Source organism: Oncorhynchus keta, unplaced genomic scaffold, assembly GCF_023373465.1.
Source record: "Oncorhynchus keta strain PuntledgeMale-10-30-2019 unplaced genomic scaffold, Oket_V2 Un_contig_1083_pilon_pilon, whole genome shotgun sequence".
Lineage (NCBI taxonomy): Eukaryota > Metazoa > Chordata > Actinopteri > Salmoniformes > Salmonidae > Oncorhynchus > Oncorhynchus keta.
In genome coordinates this window covers 87,433-114,707 of record NW_026277222.1, presented here as the reverse complement: position 1 = coordinate 114,707, position 27,275 = coordinate 87,433, and the positions used below count along the sequence as shown (strand labels likewise).

Below are 27,275 nucleotides of genomic sequence, written 5' to 3'. Positions count from 1 at the left end.
GATACTCTGAACGATCGGCTATGAAAAGCCAACTGACATTTACTCCTGACGTGCTGACCTGTTGCACCCTCTACAACCACTGTGATTATTATTTGACCCTGCTGGTCATCAATGAACATTTGAACATCTTGGCCATGTTCTGTTAAAATCTCCACCTGGAACACCCAGAAGAGGACTGGTTCCTTTCTAGGTTTCTTCCTAGGTTGTGGAGTTTTCGGGAGTTTTTCCTAGCCACCGTGCTTCTACACCTGCATTGCTTGCTGGGGTTTTAGGCTGGGTTTCTGTACAGTACTTTGTAACATCAGCTGATGTAATAAGGGCTTTATAAAAACATTTGATTTATTGACTTGAATCCGATCGAACATTTCTGGAAAGACCTGCAAGAAGCTGTGCAGCAACGCTCCCCATCCAACCTGACAGAGCTTGAGACGCTCCCCCAGCATCTTTTCATTTTTCTGCATCTCACGAATGTTCTTCTTTGTGATCCGAACACCTCAAACTTAGATGCGTCTCCCCAAAACACTTTTTTCCAATCTTTCTCTGTCCAGTGTCTGTGTTCTTTTGCCCATCTTAATCTTTTCTTTTTATTGACCAGTCTGAGATATGGCTTTTTCTTTGCAACTCTGCCAAGAAGGCCAGCATCCCAGAGTCGCCTCTTCACTGTTGTCGTTGAGACTGGTGTTTTGCGGGTAATATTTAATGAAGCTGCCAGTTGAGGAATTGTGAGGCATCTGTTTTTCAAACTAGACAGTTTAATGTACTTGTCCTCTTGCTCAGTTGTGCACCGGGGCCTCCTACTCCTCTTTCAATTCTGGTTAGGGCCAGTTTGCGCTGTTCTGGGAAGGGAGTAGTACACAGCGTTGTACGAGATCTTCAGTTTCTTGGCAATTTCTCGCATGGAATAGCCTTCAATTCCCAGAACAAGAATAGACTGCTGAGTTGCAGAAGAAAGTTCTTTGTTTGTGGCCATTTTGATCCTGTAACCCACAAATGCTGATGCTCCAGATACTCAACTAGTCAGTTTTATTGCTCTTTAATCAGGACAAGTTTTCAGCTGTGCTAACATAATTGTAAAAGGGTTTTCGGATGATAAATTTACCTTTTAAAATGATAAACTTGCGTGGGCGCGCATGAGTGTACGTGTGAGCATGCATGTGTTTGTGTGTGTACTGTATGTGTAAATTCTCACCTGTAGACCAATTTCTCCTAGTGGCCCCACTGTCCCCACTGGCCCAGGGAGTCCCTAGAAAACAGAGCAGAGACACAATGTTGATGAGAGATGGTCATATAAGAGAAACCAATGCAGCTTTGTGCTCAAACAACATGAGAACTATCCTTGTTAAACCATCCTCATCTTATGAGCCTACGTTCTCTTTCACTACATGGATTCACGAGGGCTACAGTCAGGTCAGGTTGGTGGATCAGGTTACAAGAGAACAGGTGCTGCTCAAAAATGAGTAGGGGACAATGGGGTAAGTTGAGCCAATTTTTACATTTAAATCAAACTTTATTTGTCACATGCACCGAATACAGCAACCTTACTGTGAAATTCTTACTTACAAGCACTTAACCAACAGTGCAGCACAAGATAGAGTTAAGAAATAATTTGCCAAATAAACTAAAGTAAAAAAGAATAAAAAAGTAACGCAATAAAATAACAATAACGCGGATATATACAGGGGGTACAGGTACTGAGTCAATGTGCGGGGGTACAGGTTAGTCGAGGTAATTTGTACATGTCGGTAGGGATGAAGTGACTATGCACAGATAATAGACAGCGAGTAGCAGCAGTGTAAAAACAAAGGGGGGTCAATGTAGATTGTCCGGGTTGCCATTTGATTCACTGTTCAGCAGTCTTATGGCTTGGGGGTAGAAGCTGTTAAGGTGCCTTTTGGTCCTAGACTAGGCGCTCCGGTACCGCTTGCAGTGCGGTAGCAGACAGAACAGTCCATGACTTGGGTGACTGGAGTCTTTGAAAAAATGTTTGGCTTTCCTCTGACACCGCCAAGTATATAGGTCCTGGATGGCAGGAAGCTTGGCCCAAGGATGTACTGGGCTGTATGCACTCCTCTCTGTAGCGCCTTACGGTCAGATGCCGAGCACTTGCCATACCAGACGGTGATGTAACCAGTCAGGATGCTCTCGATGGTGCAGCTGTAGAACTTTTTGAGGATCTTCGGACTCGTGCCAAATATTTTCAGTCTCCTGAGGGGGCAAAGGTGTTGTCATGCCCTCTTCACGATTGTCTTGGTATGTTTGGACAATGATAGTTCGTTGGTAATGTGGAAACCAAGGAACTTGAAACTCTCAACCCTCTCCACTACAGTCCCATCAATGTTAATAATGGGGGCCTGTTTGTCCCGCCTTCTCCTGTAGTCCACGATCAGCTTCTTTGTCTTGCTCACATTGAGTGAGAGGTTGTTGTCCTGGCACCACACTGCCAGGTCTCTGACGTCTTCCCTATATGCCGTCTCATCGTTATCGGTGATCAGGCCTACCACTGTTGTGTCATCTGCAAACTTAATGATGGTGTTGGAGTTGTGTTGGCCATGCAGTTGTGGGTGAACAGGGAGTACAGGAAGAGACTAAGCACACACCCCGAGGGGCCCCAGTGTTGAGGATCGGCGTGGCAGACGTGTTGTTGCCTACCCTTACCACCTGCGGGCGGCCCGTCAGGAAGTCCAAGATCAAGTTGCAGAGGGAGGTGTTTAGTCCCAGGGTCCTTAGCTTTGTGATGAGCTTTGAGGCCACTATGGTGTTGAACGCTGAGCTGTAGTCAATGAACAGCATTCTCACATAGGTGTTCCTTTTGTCCAGGTTCGAAAGGGCAGTGTGGAGTGCAATTGAGATTGCGTCATCTGTGGATCTGTTGGGGTGGTATTCGAATTGGAGTGGGTCTAGGGTATCCGGGATGATGCTGTTGAAGTGAGACAAGAACAGCCTTTCAAAGCACATCAGCATCACTCCGTCAAGGGAAATCGAGTATCATTTTCAAACAAAGATATCTACATATATTGCAGGATACTGTAAATCCTGTGTATTGAAGAAAACACTTCAATTTGATCAACTTGCCAGTGGCTCAGCTTATCCCATGGCCATTGGCTAAACTTAACCCAATGATTTTGGCTATATAGCCCACACACCTACAAGGATGCACTTTCATGCTAAGTTTAGGACCTCATATTGAAGCTTATAGAGACCAACTGATTAATAAAATCTCTCATGCATGTCTCAGTGTAATTTGCCTCGCAGTGAGCATAGAAGTAGTTTAGCTCATCTGGTAGGCTTGTGTCACTGGGCAGCTCTCGCCTGTGCTTCCCTTTGTAGTCTGTAATGGTTTGCAAACCCTGCCACATCCGATGAGTGTCAAAGCCAGTGTTGTATGATTCGATTTTCGTCATGTATTGCCGCTTTGCCTGTTTGATGGGTCGTCGGAGGGCAAAGCGGGATTTCTTATAGCTTCCGGGTTAGAGTCCAGCTCCTTGAAAATGACAGCTGTAGCCTTTAGCTCAGTGCGGATGCTGCCTGTAAATCATGGCTTCTGGTTGGGGTATGTACTTACGGTCACTGTGGGGACGACGTCATCGATGCACTTATTGATGAAGCCAATGACTGATGTCAATGACACTTCAGAGAGCAGGCCTTTCTAATCGACCAGGCCGGGTATCCTGGAATGATATTGACCTCATTCCATCAGTAGAGGATGCCTGGTTATTCTTTAAAAGTGCTTTCCTCAACATCTTAAATAAGCATGCCCCATTGTAAAAATGTTGAAACAGGAACAGCTATAGTCCTTGGTTCACTCCAGACCTGACTGCCCTTGACCAGCACAAAAATATCCTGCCGCGATATGCAACTTTTCAGGGAAGTTAGGAACCAATGTACACAGGAGGTTAGGAAAGCAAAGGCTAGCTTTTTCAAACAGAAACTTGCATCCTGTAGCACAAACTCTTATTCTCCATGGAGAATAAGAGCACCTCCTCCCAGCTGCCCACTGCACTGAGGCTAGGAAACACTGTCACCACCAATAAATCCATGATAATTGAGAATTCCAATAAGCCTTTTTCTATGGCTGGCCATGCTTTCCCCCTGGCTACACCAACCCCGGTCAACAGCCCTGCAGCCCCCACAGCAACTTGCCCAAGCCCCATTTCTCCTTCACCCAAATCCAGATAGCTGATGTTCTGAAAGAGCTGCAGAATATGGACACCTTCAAATCAGCCGGGCTAGACAATCTGGACCCTCTCTTTCTAAAATTATCCGGAAAAAATGTTGCAACCCCTATTACTAGCCTGTTCAACCTTTCTTTCGTATTGGCTGAGATCCGCAAAGAATGGAAAGCTTCCGCGGTACACCTCAGCCATGCTCAAGGTCCTAAACGATATCATAACCGCCACCGATAAGAGATTATCTTTTGCTACTGTGCAGCTGTATTCATCGATCTGGCCAAGGCTTTTGACTCTGTCAATCACCACATTCTTATCGGCAGAATCAACAGCCTTGGTTTCTGTTGGAGAAAATAATGGTTGAAATGACTAACTATGTATACATTCCAATCAGAACTGACTAGTCCAAATGCTATAATGTACTGTACTATATGAATTTTCTCTCTTGCTCCCATAGCCTAGTTATATAATGTAGTCAGGAGTTCAGTAACAATGAAGGTCTGTTCCTTAGTTCATTCATCTGTACAATCTCCAGATGACAGGGACGGACTATCTCCAGACTGTCTAGAATGCTGATTTACAGTGACTGACCTTGGCTTTAGGAGAGGAGGGAAGGCTCGAGAAACTATAGGGCCTCTACCGGTGTTATGAAGAGATAGAACATTTAGAAAACGCTGATGTCATTTTCAGTTTATAACCTGTAGAAAAATGTGTATGTGGGAGTACTCGCTTGTAATAAACGCTGTTACCTGACTTTTAAGACTGGTCTCGATCTACTTCATGCATAATTAATGAATTTACAACTCATTAATGAAATAGAGAGAGTGCCAATTTGATTTTGGCTAAAAAACATATAGGAATTTAGAATTCCTCTAACAGTTTCTCAAATGACTGCCTCGCCTGGTTCATCAACTACTTCTTAGACAGAGTTCAGTGTGTCAAATCAGATGGCGTATTGTCCGGACCTCTGGCAATCTCTATGGGGTACCACAGGGCCGACTCTTTTCTCTGTACACATCAATGATGTCGCTCTTGCTGCTGGTTATTCTCTGATCCACCTCTACACAGACAACACCATTCTGTATACTTCTGGTCCTTCTTTGGACACTGTGTTAACTAACCTCCAGACGAGCTTCAATGCCATACAACACTCCTTCCGTGGCCTCCAACTACTCTTAAATGCAAGTAAAACTAAATGCATGCTCTTCAACCGATCGCTGCCCGCACCTGCCAGTCCACCATAATTTATCATAAATGTGTCCAACTTTACTAGCTTGCCAGCTGAGCCAGTCACTGAAACGATGCTGCTAACCAACCAGCTACCTAGTTAGTGCTACACATACAATGTTGAATGCATCCAACAAAAACTAGCTAGCAAGCTACTGTAGTAACGTTAGTTGTAAGCTACTGTAGTAACTTTAGTGCTAGTGCTAACATTACACACTTGTAACTGCAATATTTTCTGTGTTTCTGAAACATGGCTTTAGGACAAGATACCCCCCATGACTATCCAACTCGATGGATTCTCCATTCACAGAGCGGACAGGACATCAAATTCAGGAAAATCCAGAGAGTGAGGGCTAATGTACATTACAGACTACAAAATAAGCCCTAGCTGTGATCTGCCCAACGATGTCTCTCTACCAGACAAACTCAATGCCTTTTAAGGAGCGCGGTTTGGCAGATCATGTTTCAGAGGACATGTTCAGTGCAATAGTGTATTGATAGGAAAAATGATATGTGGTTCAGCATAAAAATAAAAATAAATTAATTAAACAATATCAAATTAATTGTTGTGTCAGAGCCAAAAGTCACAATTTAAACCTTAGTCCTACCAGAACCTCTGGTTGAGTCTTTAAGTCATTGAATGGAAGTCCAAGTCTAAATAAATGTTTGTACTACAAAATGAAAAACCCTCCCAAAAAAAGCCAACAAAAACTTAATTATACAAATTTCAAAATGTAAAGGCAATAATCCAACAAAAAGCCAAAGGTCCAAATGGAAGACGATGTCTCTTAACTATTCAATGTCTATAGTTCCACCAAAACAGTGAGGAAGTTCTATTAACCGGAGCCGTGTCTATGGCCCGTGACGTGAACAGGCAAAAGCGGTGCAGGAGGAACGTCCTCCTCAAATCGAACAGTAATCTGCGTAGCTCGGTCATGTTATCAACAACAAGTCAATATGGTGCATCATTCAGAAACATTCCGCAAAGTCCAATTTCTCTTTTCATAAATATATATTCACATTTTCAAACTAGTTTTTATTGGGAAGATAGATAAAGCCTTTTTTATCAAAAGCAATCACTTTTGCATGTGAAAATACAGGATCCTACTCATTACTCCACGTGCTTAACCTACAGTACCAGTCAAACGTTTGGACACAGATAATGATTCAAGGGTTTTCTTTATTTTTTCTATTTTCTACATTGTAGAATAATAGTGAAGACATCAAAACTGTGAAATAGTACATATGGAATCATGTAGTAACCAAGAAAGTGTTGAAAAAAAGTGTATTTTAAAGTGTTGAAAGAAAGTGTATTTTATATTTGAGATTCTTCAAAGTAGCCACCTTTTGCCTTGATGACAGCTGTGCTCACGCTTGGCATTCTTTCAACCAGCTTCACCTGGAATGCTTTTACAACAACCTTGAAGGAGTTCCCACATATGCTGAACACTTGTTGGTTGCTTGTCCTTCACTCTGTGGTCCAACTCCAATCACAAACCATCTCAATTGAGTTGAGGTCGGGTGATTGGATGTAGCACTACATCACTCTCCTTCTTGGTCAAATAGTCCTTACACAGCCTGGAAGTGTGTTGGGTCATTGTCCTGATGAAAAACAAATGATAGTACCACTAAGCGCAAACCAGATGGGATGGCGTATCGCTGCAGAATGCTGTGGTAGCCATGTTGGTTAAGTGTGCCTTGAATTCTAAATAGATCACAGACAGTGTCACCAGCAAAGGACCCCTACAGCATTACACATCCTCCTCCATGCTTCACGGTGGGAACCACACATGCAGAGATCATCCGTTCACCTAATCTACATCTCACAAAAACAAGGTTGGGACCAAAAATGTCATATTTAGACTCATCAGACCAAAATACGTATTTCCACCAGTCTAATGTCCATTGTTCGTGTTTCTTGGCCCGAGCAAGTCTCTTCTTCTTATTGGTGTCCTTCAGTAGTGTTTTGTTGCAGCAATTCAACTATGAAGGCCTGATTCACACAGTCTCCTCTGAACAGTTAATGTTGAGTTGTGTCTGTTACTTGAACTCTGTGAAGCATTTATTTGGGGTGCAATCTGAGGTACAGTTAACTCTATTGAACTTATCCTCTACAGCAGAGGTAACTCTGGGTCTTCCTTTCCTGTGGCAGTCCTCATGAGAGCCAGTTTCATCATAGGGCTTGATGGTTTTTGCGACTGCAATTAAAGAAACTTGAACAGTTCTTGACATTTTCCACATTGACTGACCTTCATGTCATAAAGTAATGATGGACTTTTGTTTCTCTTTGCTTATTTGAGCTGTTCTTGTCATATTACGTTATTGGTCTTCTACCAAATAGGGATGTCTTCTGTATACCAAACACATTAAGAAGAAAATACATTCCACAAATGAACTTTTAACAAGGCACACGTGTTAATTGAAATGCATTCCAGGTGACTACCTCATGAAGCTGGTTAAGAGAATGCCTAGAGTGTGCAAAGCTGTCATCAAGGCAAAGGGTGGCTACTTTGAAGAATCTCAAATACAAATATATATTTTGATTTGTTTAACACTTTTTTTTGGTTACTACATGATTCCATATGTGTTATTTAATAGTTTTGATGTCTTCACTATTATTGTACAATTTAGAAAATAGTCCAAGTAAAGAAAAACCCTTAAATTAGTAGGTGTTGTAAAACATTTAACCGGAAGTGTACATCTTTAATAGACATTCATATATATCTCTTATAAACTAGCTTCCACTCTCCCTGAGTGAACTGGCTTGTTTAGGGATACAGAGAGAGAACTCTGTTAAGTATGATGGATTTAGTGCTTATTAACCCAGTAAGAGCAAAAGACAGAGAGAGGGCGGTGTTGGCGAGACAATGATGTGCAGACAGATGAGTGTGAAAGACAAGTGGAGGCAATTTATTCAGGATGGAGAGGGAGAGAGGAGAGGCATATGAAGAGAAGGAGGTGGAGATGGGGTTGAGGAGATCAATAGGGAGAAAATATAATGGAGAGAGAAAAGGGAGAAGATGGAGAGAGAGGAAATGGTGAGAGAAAAGAGGAGTGATGGAGAGAGGAGAAATAGTAAGACTTTAAATAGAGAGAGAGGAGATGGAGAGAAATGTGACGGTGAAAGTAGGAGAGAGAGACAGTAGAAGGGGAGGGGGAGGTGGAGAGAGAAAGGATATGAGTGATGAGGAGAAATAGAAAGAGTAGAGAGAGAGATGGAGAGAAAGGTGACGGAGAAAGTAGAGAGAAAGACAGGAGAAGGAGAGGGGGAAGTGGAGCTAGAAAGGAGAGGAGTAATGAGAGAGGAGAAATAGAAAGAGTATAAATAGAGAGAGAGAGATGGAGAGAAAGGTGACAGAGAAAGTAGAAGAGTAAGTGTTGGTAAAATTATGATTAAATGACTGAACAAATCATTTTAAATGGAACTGTGACTAAGTAAACTTATACTCTGTTTTATTATATCTGATTACCAATATGAGTTCATACGATGGGATTGTGTGACACGGACAAGGAGTAATTAAAGTTAATGAACACCATTCCAACTAGGAAGAAACTAATGGGTTGTAGACTGTGTAAACACATAAGGTCGTTAACCTATGGTTGAACATACAGAACTGAGCTCTGGGGTTTTTAGATAAGACAGTGAGTGCATTCCAAGTTTTCTGTTAATTAGAACTGTCAGCTCAGTGGTGATCGATAATGTTGAGGGGTCAAAAGATACCTGGGAGTGTGTTAGTAAGTTAGAATGAACTTTTCACCTCACTTTGTCCAAGTCGAGAGGAGGGGATTCTGTTAAAACAATGAAATGACGTCATGATCTGTATATAAACTGTTGCTCGTGGTTAAGTGGCAGCGCGCTCCGAGAATAAATTATGTTACCTATTATTGAAAGACTGGTCTCCGTCTATTTTATGCAAACAAGAATCTTACAAATTCTCATAAAATAGATTAAGGGTTTTCAATTAATGAAAGCACATTGGCATAATTAAATTACAGTAACAGTAAGAGAGTAGAAGGAGAAGGGGAGATGGAGAGAGAAAGGAGAGGAGTGATGAGAGAGGAGAAATAGAAAGAGTATAAATAGAGAGAGAGATGGAGAGAAAGGTGACAGAGAAAGTAGAAGAGTAAGAGAGTAGAAGGAGAAGAGGAGATGGAGAGAGGGACTTACTGGCTCGCCTGCTATTCCTTGGTCTCCTAGAGGTCCAGGGGGTCCTTGAATACCCTGTTGATATAACAGCTAATGAGTGTAGAGAACAGATACACGCACACACACGCACCGAGGGGGAAGCAGAACAACAGTCAACATGTGGCCAGTTAATGATGGGTTAAATCCCCACTTTCAGACAGTCATAATATAAGATATAAAGCTCTGACCAAAAGCAGTACTATTAAAAACAAAAAACTACATTCTCAGTGAAAAGTAGGCATTAGTCTGAAGCTGAAAAAAAAAGAAATAGCACAAAAATGCTTACTCCACCCATGCTTTACAAAAGGTTTTCCAGCACAAAGCTTTGACCTACTACAGTAGCTGTGTTGGTATTGTACTTCAAACTATGTGTAGGCAGGTTGCTTAAGATTCAAACCTTAGAACTTACGGGAAACCCTTGAGGTCCAGCTTCTCCCAGCTCTCCAATTTTCCCCTGGGGAGAGAGCACAAAAAAGCAGGAAAAATAAGACCACAACTATACGAGATAGCTGACCTAATGTACACCAAATGTGCTACCAAACACAGGCGAAGAAAAGACTGTCATCATATGATAAACGCACAGCTACAACTTAAATACAAATTAGCATATTTGTTGCAGCACTGCTCTGTGAGTGCACCGTATTGACAGTGGATGAGGTGAGTCCTCTCCTTACAAGGTAAAGCAGTATACGCTTGAAGAAATTGCTGCACACAGTAAATCAATAAATTACAGTGTACCTACAAGCTCCTAAGAACAAGAAACTGTAAAAAAGCTGCCTGTCTCAAGTGGCGTGCCTGTCAGTAAATCAGTTAGGGCTAAGTGGCTGGGCTATCCAGTGTAACATAACCAGGGGTGAAATATGACAGTGATAGGAAACTTAATTTTACCTCATCTCCCGAAAAACCCATTTTTCCCGGAAGACCATCGGGGCCCTGTGGAGAGAAAGGGATGATGAGGAGGGAAAAGGAGGGAAAGTATGAAAGTATATGCACTTTATCGAACAAAACATACATGTATTGTGTAACATGAAGTCCTATGAGTGTCATCTGATGAAGATCATCAAAGGTTAGTGATTCATTTTATCTCTGTGCTTTTTGTGACTCCTCTCTTTGGCTGGAAAAATGGCTGTGTTTTTCTGTGAGTTGGTGGTGACCTATCAAACAAGCTAAGCGTCAGTATAGAGACAAAGTAGAGTCGCTATTCAACCGCTCTGACACATACCGCTCTGACACGAGAGGTATGTGGCAGGGTCTACAGTCAATCACGGACTATAAAAGGAAAATCATCCCTGTCGCGGACCAGGATGTCTTGCTCCCAGACTGACTAAACAACTTCGTTGCTCCCTTTGAGGACAATACAGTGCCACTGACACGGCCCGCTACCAAAACCTGCGGGCTCTCCTTCACTGCAGCCGACTAGAGAGTAAAACATTTAAACGTGTCAACCCTCACAAAGCTGCAGGCCCAGACAGCATCCCCAGCCGCGTCCTCAGAGCATGCGCAGACCAGCTGGCTGGTGTGTTTACGGACATATTAAATCAATCCTTATCCTAGTCTGCTGTTCCCATATGCTTCAAGATGGCCACCTCTGTTCCTGTTCCCAAGAAAACTAAGGTAACTGAGCTAAACGACTATTGCCCCGTAGCACTCACTTCCGTCATGTGCTTTGAGAGACTAGGCAAGGATCATATCACCTCCACTCTACCTGACACCCCAGACCCACTCCAATTTGCTTACCGCCCCAATAGGTCCACAGACGAAGCAATCACAATCACACTGCACACTGCCCTAACCCATCTGGACAAGAGGAATACCTATGTGAGAATGCTGTTCATTGACTACAGCTCAGCAGTTAACACCATAGTACCCTCCAAACTCGTCATCAAGCTCAAGACCCTGGGTCTCGACCCAGCCCTGTGCAACTGGGTCCTGGACTTCCTGACGGGCCGCCCCCAGGTAGTGAAGGTAGGTAACAACATCTCCACCCGGCTGATCCTCAACACTGGGGACCCACATGGGTGCTTTCTCAGCCCTCTCCTGTATTCCCTGTTCACCCACGACTGCGTGGTCATGCATGCCTCCAACTCAATCATCAAGATTGCAGATGACACTACAGGGGTAGGCTTGATTACCAACAACAACGAGATGGCCTACAGGGAGGAGGTGAGGGCCCTCGGAGTGTGGTGTCAGGAAAATAACCTCACACTCTTCAGGACTTCAGGAAACAGCAGAGGGAGCACCCCTCTATCCACATCGACGGGACAGTAGTGGAGAGGGTAGAAAGTTAAGTTCCTCGGCGTACACATCACAGACAAACTGAAATGGTCCACCCACCATGCTGTCTGTGTGTCCATCCACACAGACAGCATAGTGAAGAAGGTGCAGCAGAAATTTGGCTTGTTACCAAAAGCATTCACAAACTTTTACAGATGCACAATCGAGAGCATCCTGTCGGGCTGTATCACTGCCTGGTACGGCCACTGCTCCGCCCATAAACGTAAGGCTCTCCAAAGGGTAGTGAGGTCTGCACAACGCATCACCGGGGGCAAACTACATGCCCTCCAGGACACCTACACCACCCGATGTCACAGGAAGGCCAAAAAGATAATCAAGGACAACATCCACCCGAGCCACTGCCTGTTCACCCAGCTATCATCCAGAAGGCGAGGTCAGTACAGGTGCATCAAAGCAGGGACCGAGAGACTGAAAAACAGCTTCTATCTCAAGGCCATCACTAAGTGGTGACTGCTGCCAAATGGCATATATTTTTATTTTATATATATTTACTAACATTGAGTGGTTGCTGCCAACATACTGACTCAACTCCAGCCACTTTAATAATGGAAAAATGTATGTAATAAATGTATCACTAGCCACTTTAAACAATGCCACTTCATATAATGTTTACATACCCTACATTAATCATCTCATATGTATATACTGTACTCTATACCATCTACTGCATCTTGCCTATGCCGTTCTATACCATCACTCATTCATATATTTTTTTATGTACATATTCTTGGTAATTCCTTTACACTTGTGTGTATAAGGTAGTTGTTGTGGAATTGTTAGGTTAGATGTGTGTCACATGTGTATGTGACAAATACAATTTGATATGACCACCATACTGTACTATTCGTTGTAGTGTTTTTGCGGACATGACTAGTATAGTGTAGTATTCACTGTAGTGTTTTTGCAGACTTTACTCAAGTATTCACTGTAGTGTTTTTGTGGACATGACTCGTATACTGTAGTATTTACTGCAGTGTTTTTTGTGGACATGACCAGTATACTGTAGTATTCACTGTAGTGTTTTTGCAGAGTTTAATGTAGTATTCACTGTCGTGTTTTTGTGGACATGACTCGTATACTGTGGTATTTACTGTAGTGTTTTTGCTAAGGTGTTTACTGGTCCGTTGCATTGCTCAGAACTGTTGACCCATCTCAATAGGTGGCCTGTCACGAACCTGTGTTTTATGTTCGGTTTGAGATGTTCCCCACATTAAACAGTAACTGGCAGTTGTTCCATGTTAGCTAACCCTAGTCGGCAGGTGTTACTACCGTCATGTCTGCAATAATATACTGTATACTACAGTCGTCTTCAAAAACACTACAGTAAATACCCGCAGAAATACCCCATAATGAAAAACTCTCCATAAGAATCTGTCAGTTTAGAGATTTGTTTTTGCATTGGATGCGTCTCAATTCACCACATCTGCCTATGTCGCACTTCCGCATATGCGGTGAAAGGTGACAGAACTAGAGAGGTGTTTGTCTGACCATGAGACATCCCAAAAATCAGTCTTCTCACAAAATCATCTGTAGCCTACTATTATGACCCCTCTATGGAAAGACGACTCTCACGAACGCGATGGTTTTCTCAGATTTGCTCTACGACCCCCAGAAGCGTAATGGGACTTGGCAGATCGGCTGTACCGACTTCTGTCTACAGCGTTTTTTTGTTGCTGTAGGATGCCCACAGGCCTCACAAGACTCGTATGATGGTCCCCCGGTACCAGTTGAAAAAAGGAATGAAAGTATACAGTATCTGAACACTGTTTAGTGCCAAATATATGTAAAAAAAACAAAACATGTAAAAAATAAATAAATATGTTTCCTGATCTTTCTGACAACATTCAGATATACTGTAGGACAGATACTTCAGAATAAACTTCCTTTTGACAGGGCATAGACAAAGTTTTTTTTTTAACCTGTCTCCTCCTCTTGTCTCATCTACACTGATTGAAGTGGATTTAAGTGAAAGTCTATGGTCAGTCTATGTCAAGGAAAGAGCAGGTGTTAATGTTTTGTATACTCAGTGTAGTATTCTATAGTATACTACACAATTCTTAAGCACGACACAATCGACGAATACTCCAGTGTGGATTATAGGATTCTACAGTATACTATAGTTTACAACAGTTTACTATATAATTCTATAGTAAATACTATAGTAATCTATAGTAAACTGTAGTATTTTTTATGTGGGCCCCATGTGTATCTGCAGCTTGGTCTTTTCTGGGGGTGTACGTCACAGCTGAAGTCCCTTACACACTGCAGGACTGTGACCTTTGACACAAGCAGGAGTCTTACCTTCAAGCCCACTAACCCCAGCTTCCCCGTTGGACCGTCGGGCCCTCTCGCACCCTGAAAAAGAAAGGTGTATAATTTAGACCAGTAGAGGTCGCTGTAAAACAGCCAGCCAGACAGCCACAACATAGCACAGCACAACAGACTCTTACTTTACATAAGCCATCATTGCCTTAAAAACATCTGTGTACCCCCATGTATATCAATAAGTGAATGTGAGGGTGTATTTTGTCAGCAAGGAATAAACATGTTCCTCTGTGGTTGTTGTTTGCATTTGTAATTTTAACGGGCAGAAAGTATGTACGAAATCGCAGACATACACTACCGTTCAAAAGTTTGGGGTCACTTAGAAATGTCCTTGTTTTTGAAAGAAAAGCACATTTTTTGTCTATTCAAATAACATAAAATTGATCAGAAATACAGTGCAAATGTATTGTAGCTGGAAACGGCAGATTTTTTATAGAATATCTACATAGGCGTACAGAGTCCAATTATCAGTAATCATCACTTCTGTGTTCTAATGGCACGTTGTGTTAGCTAATCCAAGTTTAACTTTTTTAAAGGCTAATTGATCATTAGAAAATCCTTATGCAATTATGTTAGCACAGCTGAAAACTGTTCTGATTAAAGAAAAAAAATGGCCTACTTTAGACTAGTTGAGTATCTGTAGCATTAGCATTTGTGGGTTCGATTACAGGCTCAAAATGGCCAGAAACAAATAACTTTCTTCTGAAACTTGTCAGTCTATTCTTGTTCTGAGAAATTAAGGCTATTCCATGCGAGAAATTGCCAAGAAACTGAAGATCTCGTACAACTCTGTGTACTACTCCCTTCACAATACAGCGCAAACTGGCCCTAACCAATATAGAAAGAGGAGTGGGAGGCCCCGGTGCACAACTGAGCAAGAGGACAAGTACAATAGAGTGTCTAGTTTGAGAAACAGACACCTCACAAGTCTTCAACTGGCAGCTTCATTAAATAGTACCCTTAAAAACACCAGTCTCAACGTCAACAGTGAAGAGGTGACTCCGGGATGCTGGCCTTCTAGGCAGAATTGCAGAGAAAAAGCCGTTTCTCAGACTGGCCAATAAAAATAAAATATTAAGATGGGCAAAAGAACAGACACTGAACAGAGGAACTCTGCCAAGAAGGCTAATATCCCAGAGTCGCCTCTTCCGCAACTTCGGCAGCTGCACCTGGCCCGTCCGCCACCGCCACAACTTCGGCAGCTGCAACTGGCCCGTGCGACGCTGCCGCAACTGGCCTGTCCGACGATGCCGCAAACTGGTCCGTCCGACGCCACCACAACTGGTCCGTCAGATGCTGCAACTTCAGCAGCTGCAACTGGTCCGTCCGACGCCACCACAACTGGTCCGTCTGGTCCGTCTGACGGTGCAACATCAGCAGCTGCAACTGGCCTGTCCGATGCCGCTGCAACTGGTCCGTCCGATGCTGCCACATCTTCGGCAGCTGCAACTGGCCCGTCTGACGACAACGCAACAACGGCAGCTGCAACTGGCCCTGACCAACCCGCACCCTGTCCCTGTGGTCTTCCTCGAGGCTGGTGTAGTCTCGCTGCTAGTGTAGCGCGGCAGGGGTACTGTCACAGATTACCCCAGTACTGCTGCTCATTCCGTGGACCAGCTCCAGAGGTCTACGTCACCGGCCTCTAGGCGTCACTGAACTGTTTCATTACACAGACCTGGTTCCCATTCGTCTGACTAGTAATTGTATATATGTGCCCTCTATTCACCATTATCTGGTCAGTTATTGTTCCCATGTCCGTTGGTCTTGTGAGCTCCTGTGCTTTGTTGCTTCGGCTTTTGTGCTGCGTGTATTGTGTACTTGTGATTATGGGTCTCGTCCCGTGTATTTAGAGTTTTTTCCTCGCTCTTATGTTTGTGTTTTTGTATATGTGTTTGTTTTGGGCTTCGTCCCTGTGCCTTTCAAGGCATGTTGTATGTATTTTTGGGTGGAGTATTAAAACCCCCTGTTATGTATTCCTGCGCCTGTCTCCAATCCTTTATACATCGTGACAGTATGTATAAGCTGGAAGTAGAAGCCTAAGTATTGTTTTCCATTAGTTTACTCCAATTAGGGGAGGGGAGGTAGGGTTAGGGGAAAATAACAAAAGAAGAAATATAAAAAAAATAAGCAAATATATATTGTGCATTTGGAAATGATTGAGACCTATACTTTTCCCATATTTTGTTACGTTACAACCTTTTGTAAAATTGATTAATGTAGATTAAAATTAGATTACATGTTATACTCAATATAATCTACACACAATAACCCACAATGACAAAGCAAAAACAGGTTTTTAGAAATGTTTGCAAATGTATTAAACATAAACACCATATTTACATAAGCATTCAGACCCACTGCTATGAGACTCGAAATTCAGCTCAGGTGCATCCTGTTTCCATTGATCATCCTTGAGATGTTTCTACAACTTGATTGGAGTCCACCTGTGGTAAATTCAATTGATTGGACATGATTTGGAAAGACACACACCTGTCTATATAAGGTCCCACAGTTGACAGTGCATGTCAGATCAAACACCAAGCAATGATGTCGCCCAAACTGAGCAATCGGGGGAGAGGGCCTTGGTCAGGGAGGTGACCAAGAACTCGATGGTCACTCTCCAGAGTTCCTCTGTGGAGATGGGATAAACTTCCAGAAGGACAACCATCTCTGCAACATTCCAATAATCAGGCCTTTATGGTAGAGTGGCCAGATGGAAGCCGCTCCTCAGTAAAAGGTACATGACAGCCCGCTTGGAGTTTGCCAAAAGATACCTAAAGGACTCAGAAACAAGATTCTCTGGTCTGATGAAACCAAGATTGAACACTTTGGCCTGAATGGCAAGTGTCATGTCCGGAGGAAACTTGGCACCATCCCTACGGTGAAGCATGGGGGTGGCAGCAACATGCTGTGGGGATATTATTCAGTGACAGGGATTGGGAGACTAGTATGGATCGAAGGAAAGATCAACGGAGCAACGCACAGAGAGATCCTTGATGAAAACCTGCTCCAGAGAGCTCAGGACCTCAGACTGGTGTGAAGGACAACGACCCTAAGCACACAACCAAGACAACGAGTGGCTTCGGGACGAGCCTCAATGTCCTTGAGCGGCTCAGCCAGAGCTTTAACTTGAGCCCTATCGAACATCTCTGGAGAGATCTAAAAATAGCTGTGCGTGTATATGTGATATTTCAGTTGTTTTTTTATAAATGTGAAAACATGTATAAAAACCTGCTTTGTCATTATGGGGTATTGTTTGTAGATTGATGAGGGAACAAACAATTCAATCAATTTTAGAATAAGGCTGTAATGTAACAAAATGTGCAAAATATATACTGTATATATCGGGGATTAGAAATTATGCATTGATGGCAATATTAAAGCTGATTTACCCCTAAAGGGTAAAAAAGTACAAATGCAAGCCGAGATCTACTGCTCAGATTGTAAAAAAAGTAATAATGTATTTTATTTAACCTTTATTTAACTAGGCAAGTCAGTTAAGAACAAATTATTATTTACAATGACGGCCTAACCCGGACAACGATGGGCCAATTGTGCCCCGACCTATGGGACTCCCAATCATGGCCGGATGTGATACAGCCTGGAATCAAACCAAGGTGTGTAATGACACCCTTGCACACTGCGATGCAGTGCCTTAGACCGCTGCACCACTCAGGGGCCTGACTTAATAAAAAAAACATGACTTAATAACCGTGAGCCTATGCTACATTGAGTACCGTTACATTCACACAATAATGTGGATAATCAGATTAATATAATAGTTTGATTAAAACTTTTACTTGCTTAGCAAGAAGAACGCTTTCCCTAATAATCGTGTTTACATGGACACATCTGAAATCAGGCTACCTGATGGCAATGCAGAAAATCACCAATCAAAATAACACAGTGACCATGTTTTGGTAAGCATATTTGATTCGGAGTTTGGACATATAAAGTTTGTATGTGAAAATGACCTCTAAAATGCATACATTCAGTTGTTCTGAACTCACGCTAAGTGTGCTAGCACATGCACAGATCAAATACACCGCTGGAATGCCGATTACGGTGTTTATATGTCCTAATGATTAGAAAGATTGCTCACAAACCCAGGTGTTTTAATCAGTTTAATGTATTGTTTAATTAATTACGCCTTACTAAGTATTGTTGACATACATAGTATGTAGACCGCAGCAATGCCTTAGATTTTCCTGAACAATTTACCAACTGGAGAGGCAGGCATATATATATATTTTTTAAATTCACCTTTATTTAACCAGGTAGGCTAGTTGAGAACAAGTTGTCATTTGCAACTGCGACCTGGCCAAGATAAAGAGTAGCAATTCGACACATACAAAAACAGAGTTACACGTGGAATAAACCAAACATACAGTCAATAATACAGTAGAACAAAAGAAAACAACAAGTCTATATACAGTGAGTGCAAATGAGGTAAGTTAAGGAAATAAATAGGCCATGGTGGCGAAGTAATTACAATATAGCAATTAAACACTGGAATGGTAGATCGGCCGAAGATGAATGTGCAGCTAGAGATACTGGGGTGCAAAGGAGAAAAATAAATAAATAGATACCAGTATGGGGATGAGGTAGGTAGTTGGGCTGTTTACAGATGGGTTATGTACATGTGCAGTGATCCATCAGTAAGCTGCTCTGACAGCTGGTGCTTAAAGCTAGTGAGGGAGATGTGAGTCTCCAGCTTCAGAGATTTTTGCAATTCATTCCAGTCATTGGCAGCAGAGAAATGGAAGGAAAGACAACCAAAGGAGGAATTGACATTGGGGGTGACCAGTGAGATATACCTGCTGGAGCGCGTGCTACGAGTGGGTGCTGCTATGGTGACCAGTGAGCTGAGATAAGGCGGGGCTTTACCTAGCAGGGACTTGTAGATAACCTGTAGCCAGTGGGTTTGGCGACGAGTACGAAGCGAGGGCCAGCCAACGAGAGCGTACAGGTCGCAATGGTGGGTAGTGTATGGAGCTTTGGTGACAAAACGGATGGCACTGTGATAGACTGCATCCAGTTTGTTGAGTAGAGTGTTGTAGGCTATTTTATAGAGACATCACCGAAGTCGAGGATCGGTAGGATGGTCAGTTTTACGAGGGTATGTTTGGCAGCATGAGTGAAGGGTGCTTTGTTGCGATACAAGAAGCCGATTCTAGATTTAATTTTGTATTGGAGATGCTTATTGTGAGTCTGGAAGGATAGTTTACAGTCACGTATTCTAAGTCAGAGCAGTCCAGAGTAGTGATGCTGGACGGGCGAGCAGGTGCGGGCAGTGATCGCATGCATTTAGTTTTACTTGCGTTTAAGAGCAGTTGGAGGCAGTTGGAGGCATTGAAGCTCGTCTGGAGGTTAGTTAATTAACACAGTGTCCAAGGAGGGGCCAGAAGTATACAGAATGGTGTCGACTGCGTAGAGGTGGATCAGAGAATCACCAGCAGCAAGAGCAACATCATTGATGTATACAGAAAAGAGTCGGCCCGAGAATTGAACCCTGTGGCACACCCACAGAGACTGTCAGAGGTCCGGACAACAGGCCCTCCGATTTGACACACTGAACTCTATCAGAGAAGTAGTTGGTAAACCAGGCGAGGCAATCATTTGAGAAATCAAGGCTGTCGAGTCTGCCAATAAGAATGTTGTGATTGACTGAGTCGAAAGCCTTGGCCAGGTCGATGAATGCGGCTGCACAGTTGACCGGCGTAGGGGTAGCCACGTGGAAAGCATGGCCAGCTGTAGAGAAATGCTTATTGAAATTCAATGAGTGGATTTATTGGTGGTGACAGTGTTTCCTAGCCTCAGAGCAGTGGGCAGCTGGGAGGATGTGCACTTATTCTCCATGGACTTTACAGTGTCCCAGAAACTTTTTGAGTTAGTACTACAGGATGCAAATTTCTCTTTGAAAAAGCTTGCCTTAGCTTTTCTAACTGCCTGTGTATATTTGTTCCTAACTTCCCTGAAAAGTTGCATATCTATTCGATGCTAATGCAGAACGCCACAGGATGTTTTTGTGCTGGTCAAGAGCAGACAGGTCTGGAGTGAACCAAGGACTATATCAATTCCTAGTTCTACATTTTTTGAGAGGGGCATGCTTATTTAAGATGGTGAGGAAGGCACTTTTAAAGAATAGCATTCTCTGCTCCTGCCACAGTTCGGTTGCCTTGGTCAGCAGAATATGCAAAGCAACGTTTTCTAAGGAATATACATTTTTCACCCATGTCCATCACACTTATACCTGCATTGACTACTTCTTCTTAGACAACAGACTTCTTTCATTTTGTACGCTCATGCGACTCCAAACACAGGGATCCATTTCATTGATATTGAAAAGGAATAAAAGACCCTCTCTTCTGCGGGGCCTATCGCCCAATCTCACTGCTCAATGTGGATGTTAACCTGTTACTCCTACCCCCTACTTTTTCGAACATTCTGTTAAAAATCGCGCAACATTTCAGCGCCCTGCTGCTCATACCAGGAATATAGTATATGCATATGATTAGTATGTGTGGATAGAAAACTCAGACGTTTATAAAACTGGTTAAATCACGGCTGTGACTATAACAGAACGTGCGTTTCATCGAAAAGTGCAGGAAAATCTGATCACTGAAAATGGAAAAATATATCCATGCGCGACTTGAACCCATTGATAAAGGTGAACCACATTTAATGGGGCTGAGGTTGCAATACCTACAGCTTCCACACGATGTCTAGAGTCTTGTCATTTGCCTACTATTTGTTTGTTGGTCAAACAGACGCAAGGCAGCGCAGTTCTTCCGGTCTCCGACCGGATATTTTGGTTGAGATTTACCCGGACATTATTTCCAGCCGGACAGCTATAGAATATACATCGCCTCGTGATCAATTTAATCGCTTATTATTAACGTTTACTAATACCTAAAGTTGCATTACAAAAGTATTTCGAAGTGTTTTGTGAAAGTTTATCGTCGACTTTTTTAATTTAAAAAATGACGTTACGTTATAAGACGCTATTTTTTTCGTTTATCACACAGTCTTCATAGATCGATATCTAGGCTATATATGGACCGATTTAATCGAAAAAAAGACCCGATAGTGATTATGGGACATCTAGGTGTGCCAACAAAGAAGATGGTCAAAGGTAATGAATGTCTTATATTTTATTTGTGCGGTTTGTGTAGCGACGACTATGCTAATTATTTTGTTTACGTCCCCTGCGGGTCTTTTGTGTTGTTACATGCTATCAGATAATAGCTTCTCATGCTTTCGCCGAAAAGCATTTTAAAAATCTGACTTGTTGCCTGGATTCACAACGAGTGTAGCTTTAATTCAATACCCTGCATGTGTATTTTAATGAACGTTTGAGTTTTAACTAGTACTATTAGCATTTAGCGTAGCGCATTTGCATTTCCAGATGTCTAGATGGGACACCTGAGTGTCAGGTAGGAGCAAGAGGTTAAGCTCTTGGCTAAACTATTAGCTATGCGTTTGGAGTCGGTCTTACCACCTGTTATTTCCTCTGACCAGACAGGTTCTATACTCTCTTTCTATACTCTCTTTAATGTCTATAACTCTTTAATGTTATGTATAATTCCTCTCTCTCAAAGCTCCCAGAGATTCTAATCTCCTAGATGCTGAGAAGGCTACCATTTTCATACCTTAGAAGAATGTAGCCTTGGCAAAAATTCCATTGCTTGAATCAAGTTCATTTCTCCACTTGAATCTGTCAGACCAAACAAACACCCACTCAGCCTATTTCCCCCTCTTCAGAGGCACTAGACAGGGGTGTCAAATGTCTCCCTTACTTTTTGCCATCACCAACGAGCCCCTTGCAATTGCATTTAGATCCAACCTACATATAACGGGAGTGTTCAGAGGCGACATCAAACAGAGGTTCTCACTTTATGCTGATGACCTGCTTCTCTATATCTCAAACCCTGATGTATGTACCCATTGTGTTCTTAATGCATTTGGCCTAGTCTCTGGTTACAAGTTAAATCTGAATAAGAGCAAGCTTTTCCCTCTAAATGTGGCAGCTCGTAAATACTGATTACACACATTGCCTTTCAGAGTAGTTCTCAACAAATGTACATACTTGGGGGTACATGTCACAGACGAATTTGATCATCTTAAGGTAAAGGAAGCTTAAGGTAAATTTTTCTCCTCTCCTTACTATGTTGGAGAAAGAATTTGAACGATGGTCACGACTCCCACTGTCATTAGCTGGTCAAAATAATTAGGTTAAAATGCATACCCTTCCTAAATTGTCCTACCCTTTTCAATGTATACCTATTTTTATTCCTAAATCGTTTTTTTTTAATGCAAACTCGATGGGATTATCTCACACTTCATCTGGAATAAAACAAATCCAAGGATCCGCAAGGTGTTCCTACAAAGGCCTAAACCCTTAGGAGGCATGGCCCTACCTAATTTCCAGTTCTATTATTGGGCTGCCAACTTCCGTAAAATCCTACACCGCACTCACTGGACTAAACTCAGGCTTTCTAAAGGTCTATTCTGTTTGCGACAGGTGTCGGCAAGCCCCTGCTTCATTAATACATATGTTTTGGTCCTGATCTTCTCTACATAACTATTACTCTGCCATCTTTGATACCATATCTAAAGTACTACAAGTGTCTTTTCCGCCTACTGCCATAACATTATTATTTATAACATTACCAAAATACACATCTGACTTTATAGCCTTTGAGTTTGTTGGCAAGAAGGTTGATTTTACTTCTGTGGAAGTCGCCCACCCCTCCTTCTCATTTTGTGTGGATTAAAGATCTCTTACACAAATTAATTGGAGAAGATAAAATATTATTCTGACAAATTCTACCGAATGTGACAACCTTTCTTTACCTATATAGAGATGCCTACCTAACCTTTTGTATTTAATTGATCTACCTTTGAGTGTTTAACTTCTTCGATATAGGGGGCGCTCTTTTAATTTTTGGATAAAAAAACGTTCCCGTTTTAAACAAGATATTTTGTCACGAAAAGATGCTCGACTATGCATATAATTGACAGCTTTGGAAAGTAAACACTCTGACGTTTCAGAGTGCCACAGACCTGATGCTACAGGCGAAACCAAGATGAAATTTCAAACAGGAAATGCCCCAGATTTTGAAGGCGCTGTGTTCCAATGTCTCCTTACATGGCTGTGAATGCGCCAGGAATGAGCATACACTTTCTGTCGTTTCCCCAAGGTGTCTGAAGCATTGTGACGTATTTGTAGGCATATCATTGGAAGATTGACCATAAGAGACTACATTTACCAGGTGCCCGCTTGGTGTCCTCTGTCGAAATTATTGCGTAATCTCCAGCTGCGTGTATTTTTCCATTTCCTTCAGAGGAGAAACCCAACTGCCACGAATGATTCATCATCGAATAGATATGTGAAAAACACATTGAGGATTGATTCTAAACAACGTTTGCCATGTTTCAGTCGATATTATGGAGTTAATTTGGAAAAATGTTCGGCGTTGTAATGACTGAATTTTCGGGGGGTTTTCTTAGCCAAACGTGATGAACAAAACGAAGCGATTTCTCCTACACAAATAATATTTTTGGAAAAACTGAACATTTTCTATTTAACTGAGAGTCTCCTCATTGAAAACATCCGAAGTTCTTCAAAGGTAAATTATTTTATTTGAATGATTTTCTTGTTTTTGTGAAAATGTTGCCTGCTGAATGCTAGGCTTAATGCTATGCTAGCTATCAATACTCTTACACAAATGCTTGTGTAGCTATGGTTGAAAAGCATATTTTGAAAATCTGAGATGACAGTGTTGTTAACAAAAGGCTAAGCTTGTGAGTGAATATATTTCTTTCATTTCATTTGCGATTTTCATGAATAGTTAACGTTGCGTTATGGTAATGAGCTTGAGGCTATGATTACGCTCCCGGATACGGGATTGCTCGTCGCAACAGGTTAAAAATCATGTTCCCATGTTATATCGAATGTACAAAAATACATGTACTGTATTTCAAACATTGTTTATTTTAACTGTGAAAGAAAATGCAAATAAAAAGAGTATATTCTCACAGACTCCAGTCACCCAAGTCATAGACTGTTCGCTCTGCTACCACACGGCAAGCGGTACCAGAGCGCCAAGTCTAGGTCCAAAAGACTCCTTTACAGCTTCACCCCCAAGACATAAGGCTGCTCAACAATTAATCAAATGGCAACCCGGACAATCTACATTGATCTCCCCCTTTGTTTTTACACTGCTGCTACTCGCTGTCTATTATCTATGCATAGTCACTTTTACAAATGATCGACTAACATGTACCCTGGCACATTGACTCGGTACCGGTAGCCCTGTATATAGCCTCATTATTGTTATGTTATTCTGTTACTTTTTTACATTTATTTTTTCTTTAGTTTATTTAGTAAATATTTTCTTAACTATTTTCTTACATTTACATTTACATTTAAGTCATTTAGCAGACGCTCTTATCCAGAGCGACTTACAAATTGTTGGTTACGGGCTTGTAAGTAAGCATTTCACGGTAAGGGCTACACCTGTTGTACTCGGCTTATGTGACAAATAAACTACTACTTCAAGGATGGATCCTTTTTGAGGGTACATGCAGGTCTGAGAGACAGCCCGCCAGCCAGGTCAGTCCCAGAGCAGCAGGCAGATTGATGGGCAGGGGAAGCAGCTCGCATTAATATTTAAATCTAGTACAGGATTAACTGAATGGACAACAGAGACTGAATGCAATATGATATTTCATTAAATACAGTAGTTTGGGGGAAGGTCTCATCCCCGAGGGAAGATCCTCAGAGCCAGATGATGTGATGGCTCCAGGGGATGTACTTATTTAAATAAATGTTTTTTTTAAACTTTATTTAACTATGCAAGTCAGTTAAGAACACATTATTAATTACAATGATGGCCTACCAAAAGGCCTGACGGGCTACAATGACCAATGACGTCCATTGGTTGAGATAGAGAAAGGCGATAATTGCTTGGGTGAGCCCATAGGTTAAACAGCAACCATGAGGAATGTGCATTATTGTGTTCATAGGTTATAAGGTAAATAGGTGGCTCCAGCGGGCACACGATTACCAACACTGGACAATTAAGCGTAAAAACATTGCCTGGTCCGACGAATCCCGGTTCCTGTTACATCATGTTGATGGCAGATTCAGGATTTGGCATAAGTATCATGAGTCCATGGACACATCCTGCCTGGTGTCAACGGTACAGGCTGGTGGTGGTTGTGTAATGGTGTGGAAAAAGATTTCGCAAACCCCTTGAGGACGGAAGGGCGGAGCCAGTTGGACCGAGCCAGTTGTAGTGTCCATCGTGGATGATGAACGGGAGTCTCAGACAGCCTCACGGTCTGATGAGGGTGGGAGCTCTGAGGATTTGAACCCAAGGTCGAAGTCAATGGAGATTGATACAGAACAGAGGACGATTGCACAGGTACCTTCGTTTCAGTGGAGGCTGCTGAGGGGAGAATGGCTCATAATAATGGTCGCAATGGAGAAAATGGACTCAAACATCTGGATCCAGCATCCTACTAGCTCTATTTCTACAGGGAAGGGGGAGAACCCTTCGGGAGGGATCACTACAGACTGCCTGCCAGTAGGCTGTGGAGAGCCGACACGGCAGCGACACTTCCACCAGAACAGAGCGGCGTCTGGCTACTTGGGTAGAAGAGTGTGTATGTCTCATCATTTTACAGATGAACTTACTTGTTCACTGTTTTCTCCATCATCACGATAAACATCTTCCTCTTCATGACCTCCATAATCATTGTCATTCATGATCTCTTCTTCTTCATGATCCTTTTTGACCCCATGAGGCAGCTGATTTACAGATCAACCCATTTACCTCTTATTATTGGTGTAAACAGTGGAAAGGTACATCTTGTTGTTCTCTTCGTGGACCCCTAGTTACCACTCCCTGGGGGGTTAAAGTTAGAACATGGCCTGTCCCTCTAATTCACAAAATGTGTCCATCATCCTCCAGGACCACTACTTGTGACTATAACCAGGAACAGCCAAGTCCATTTTTCAGAAATGAAATTTAGCTGCACTGAACCCCATTTTAACTGTTCATTGTTATATTTTTATTGGCAACAAATAATAGCTGCTGGTGAGCTTTGACTTCCAATGAAGATGACAAATGCTAGGGTCTCTCTTTCTCACCTGCTCTCTCGACATCTGAATGCTTGGCTATCTGGCCTGAAATACATTTTATTTGAATGGTTCTCAGTCCCTCTGACCCCGAGAATGTGTAGAAGCAGTTCCATATAATTTTATTACACAGCTAAATGTTTTCCTCCACCTCAACATATCGATAAAGACTCCAGCACCACACACACACGCGCGCACACACCTACTCCAAAGGCTGAAGAGTAACATGTCCTTCATTGCAGGTTAATTCTCCCTCAACAGGGTGATCAAATTCAGATCCTACATCAATAGCTACTTCTCTACACAGTCACAAAAGGGCAAGAGTGTGAAACATACAGTAAGTGCAGAAATATTCCATCTCATACCCATCTGCCTTTGGGTCCTCTGGTACCAATTGGCCCACGAGATCCTGGGGGGCCCTGTACAACAAAAGGAAGTTGAGGGAGAGAAAGAGAGAGGTAGATATAAAACAAAGGTTTAGAATAACCGCAAAGCCCCTTTTTGCCCACCCTGGGGGTGCAGTCTGACCTCAGGAACACACTCTGGGGTTTGTTGTTAGATGTCACTCATCCCAATTAAAGAGCTGGCTCAGGAATCTTGCTCCTCTGAGGCCCTGTGTTTATGTTTGTTTTGGTGCCTCTGTGGCCCCCTGCCTCCTCTAGAGCTCTTCCCTGGACCCCTGCACTGTGTGAGCCAGGCGAGGCGGCACAGGGCCAGGGCAAAACACATCACAAGGTCAGGGGGTACGTCTAATTGGTTGGAGGTGTTGGAGTTTTGACTGACAGGAGGGTAATCCAGCAGCGGGAAGCCAGGTCCTATAAGCCTCAGAACCCTTCAACAACACAGGCTGTAGACTTGCTGTAGAGTTGCTGTAGCATGTTACAGTTCTTGTAATATAGTAGCTACTGTAGCAAACAGGGTCAAATGT

At 42.5% G+C, this 27,275-nt stretch overlaps 1 protein-coding gene across 1 annotated transcript in view; it reads right to left on the bottom strand.

Moving 5' to 3' along the window:
* col27a1a (collagen, type XXVII, alpha 1a) overlaps nt 1-27,275 on the bottom strand; it is a 172,596-nt gene that overhangs the window by 66,116 nt on the left and 79,205 nt on the right. The window contains exons 24-29 of the mRNA XM_052500505.1: nt 26,713-26,766; nt 14,176-14,229; nt 10,468-10,512; nt 9,989-10,033; nt 9,562-9,615; nt 1,190-1,243 (exon numbers count right to left, since the gene is read on the bottom strand). Of these exons, the coding sequence (XP_052356465.1) occupies nt 1,190-1,243; nt 9,562-9,615; nt 9,989-10,033; nt 10,468-10,512; nt 14,176-14,229; nt 26,713-26,766 (306 nt within the window). The remainder of the gene's footprint in view (nt 1-1,189; nt 1,244-9,561; nt 9,616-9,988; nt 10,034-10,467; nt 10,513-14,175; nt 14,230-26,712; nt 26,767-27,275) is intronic.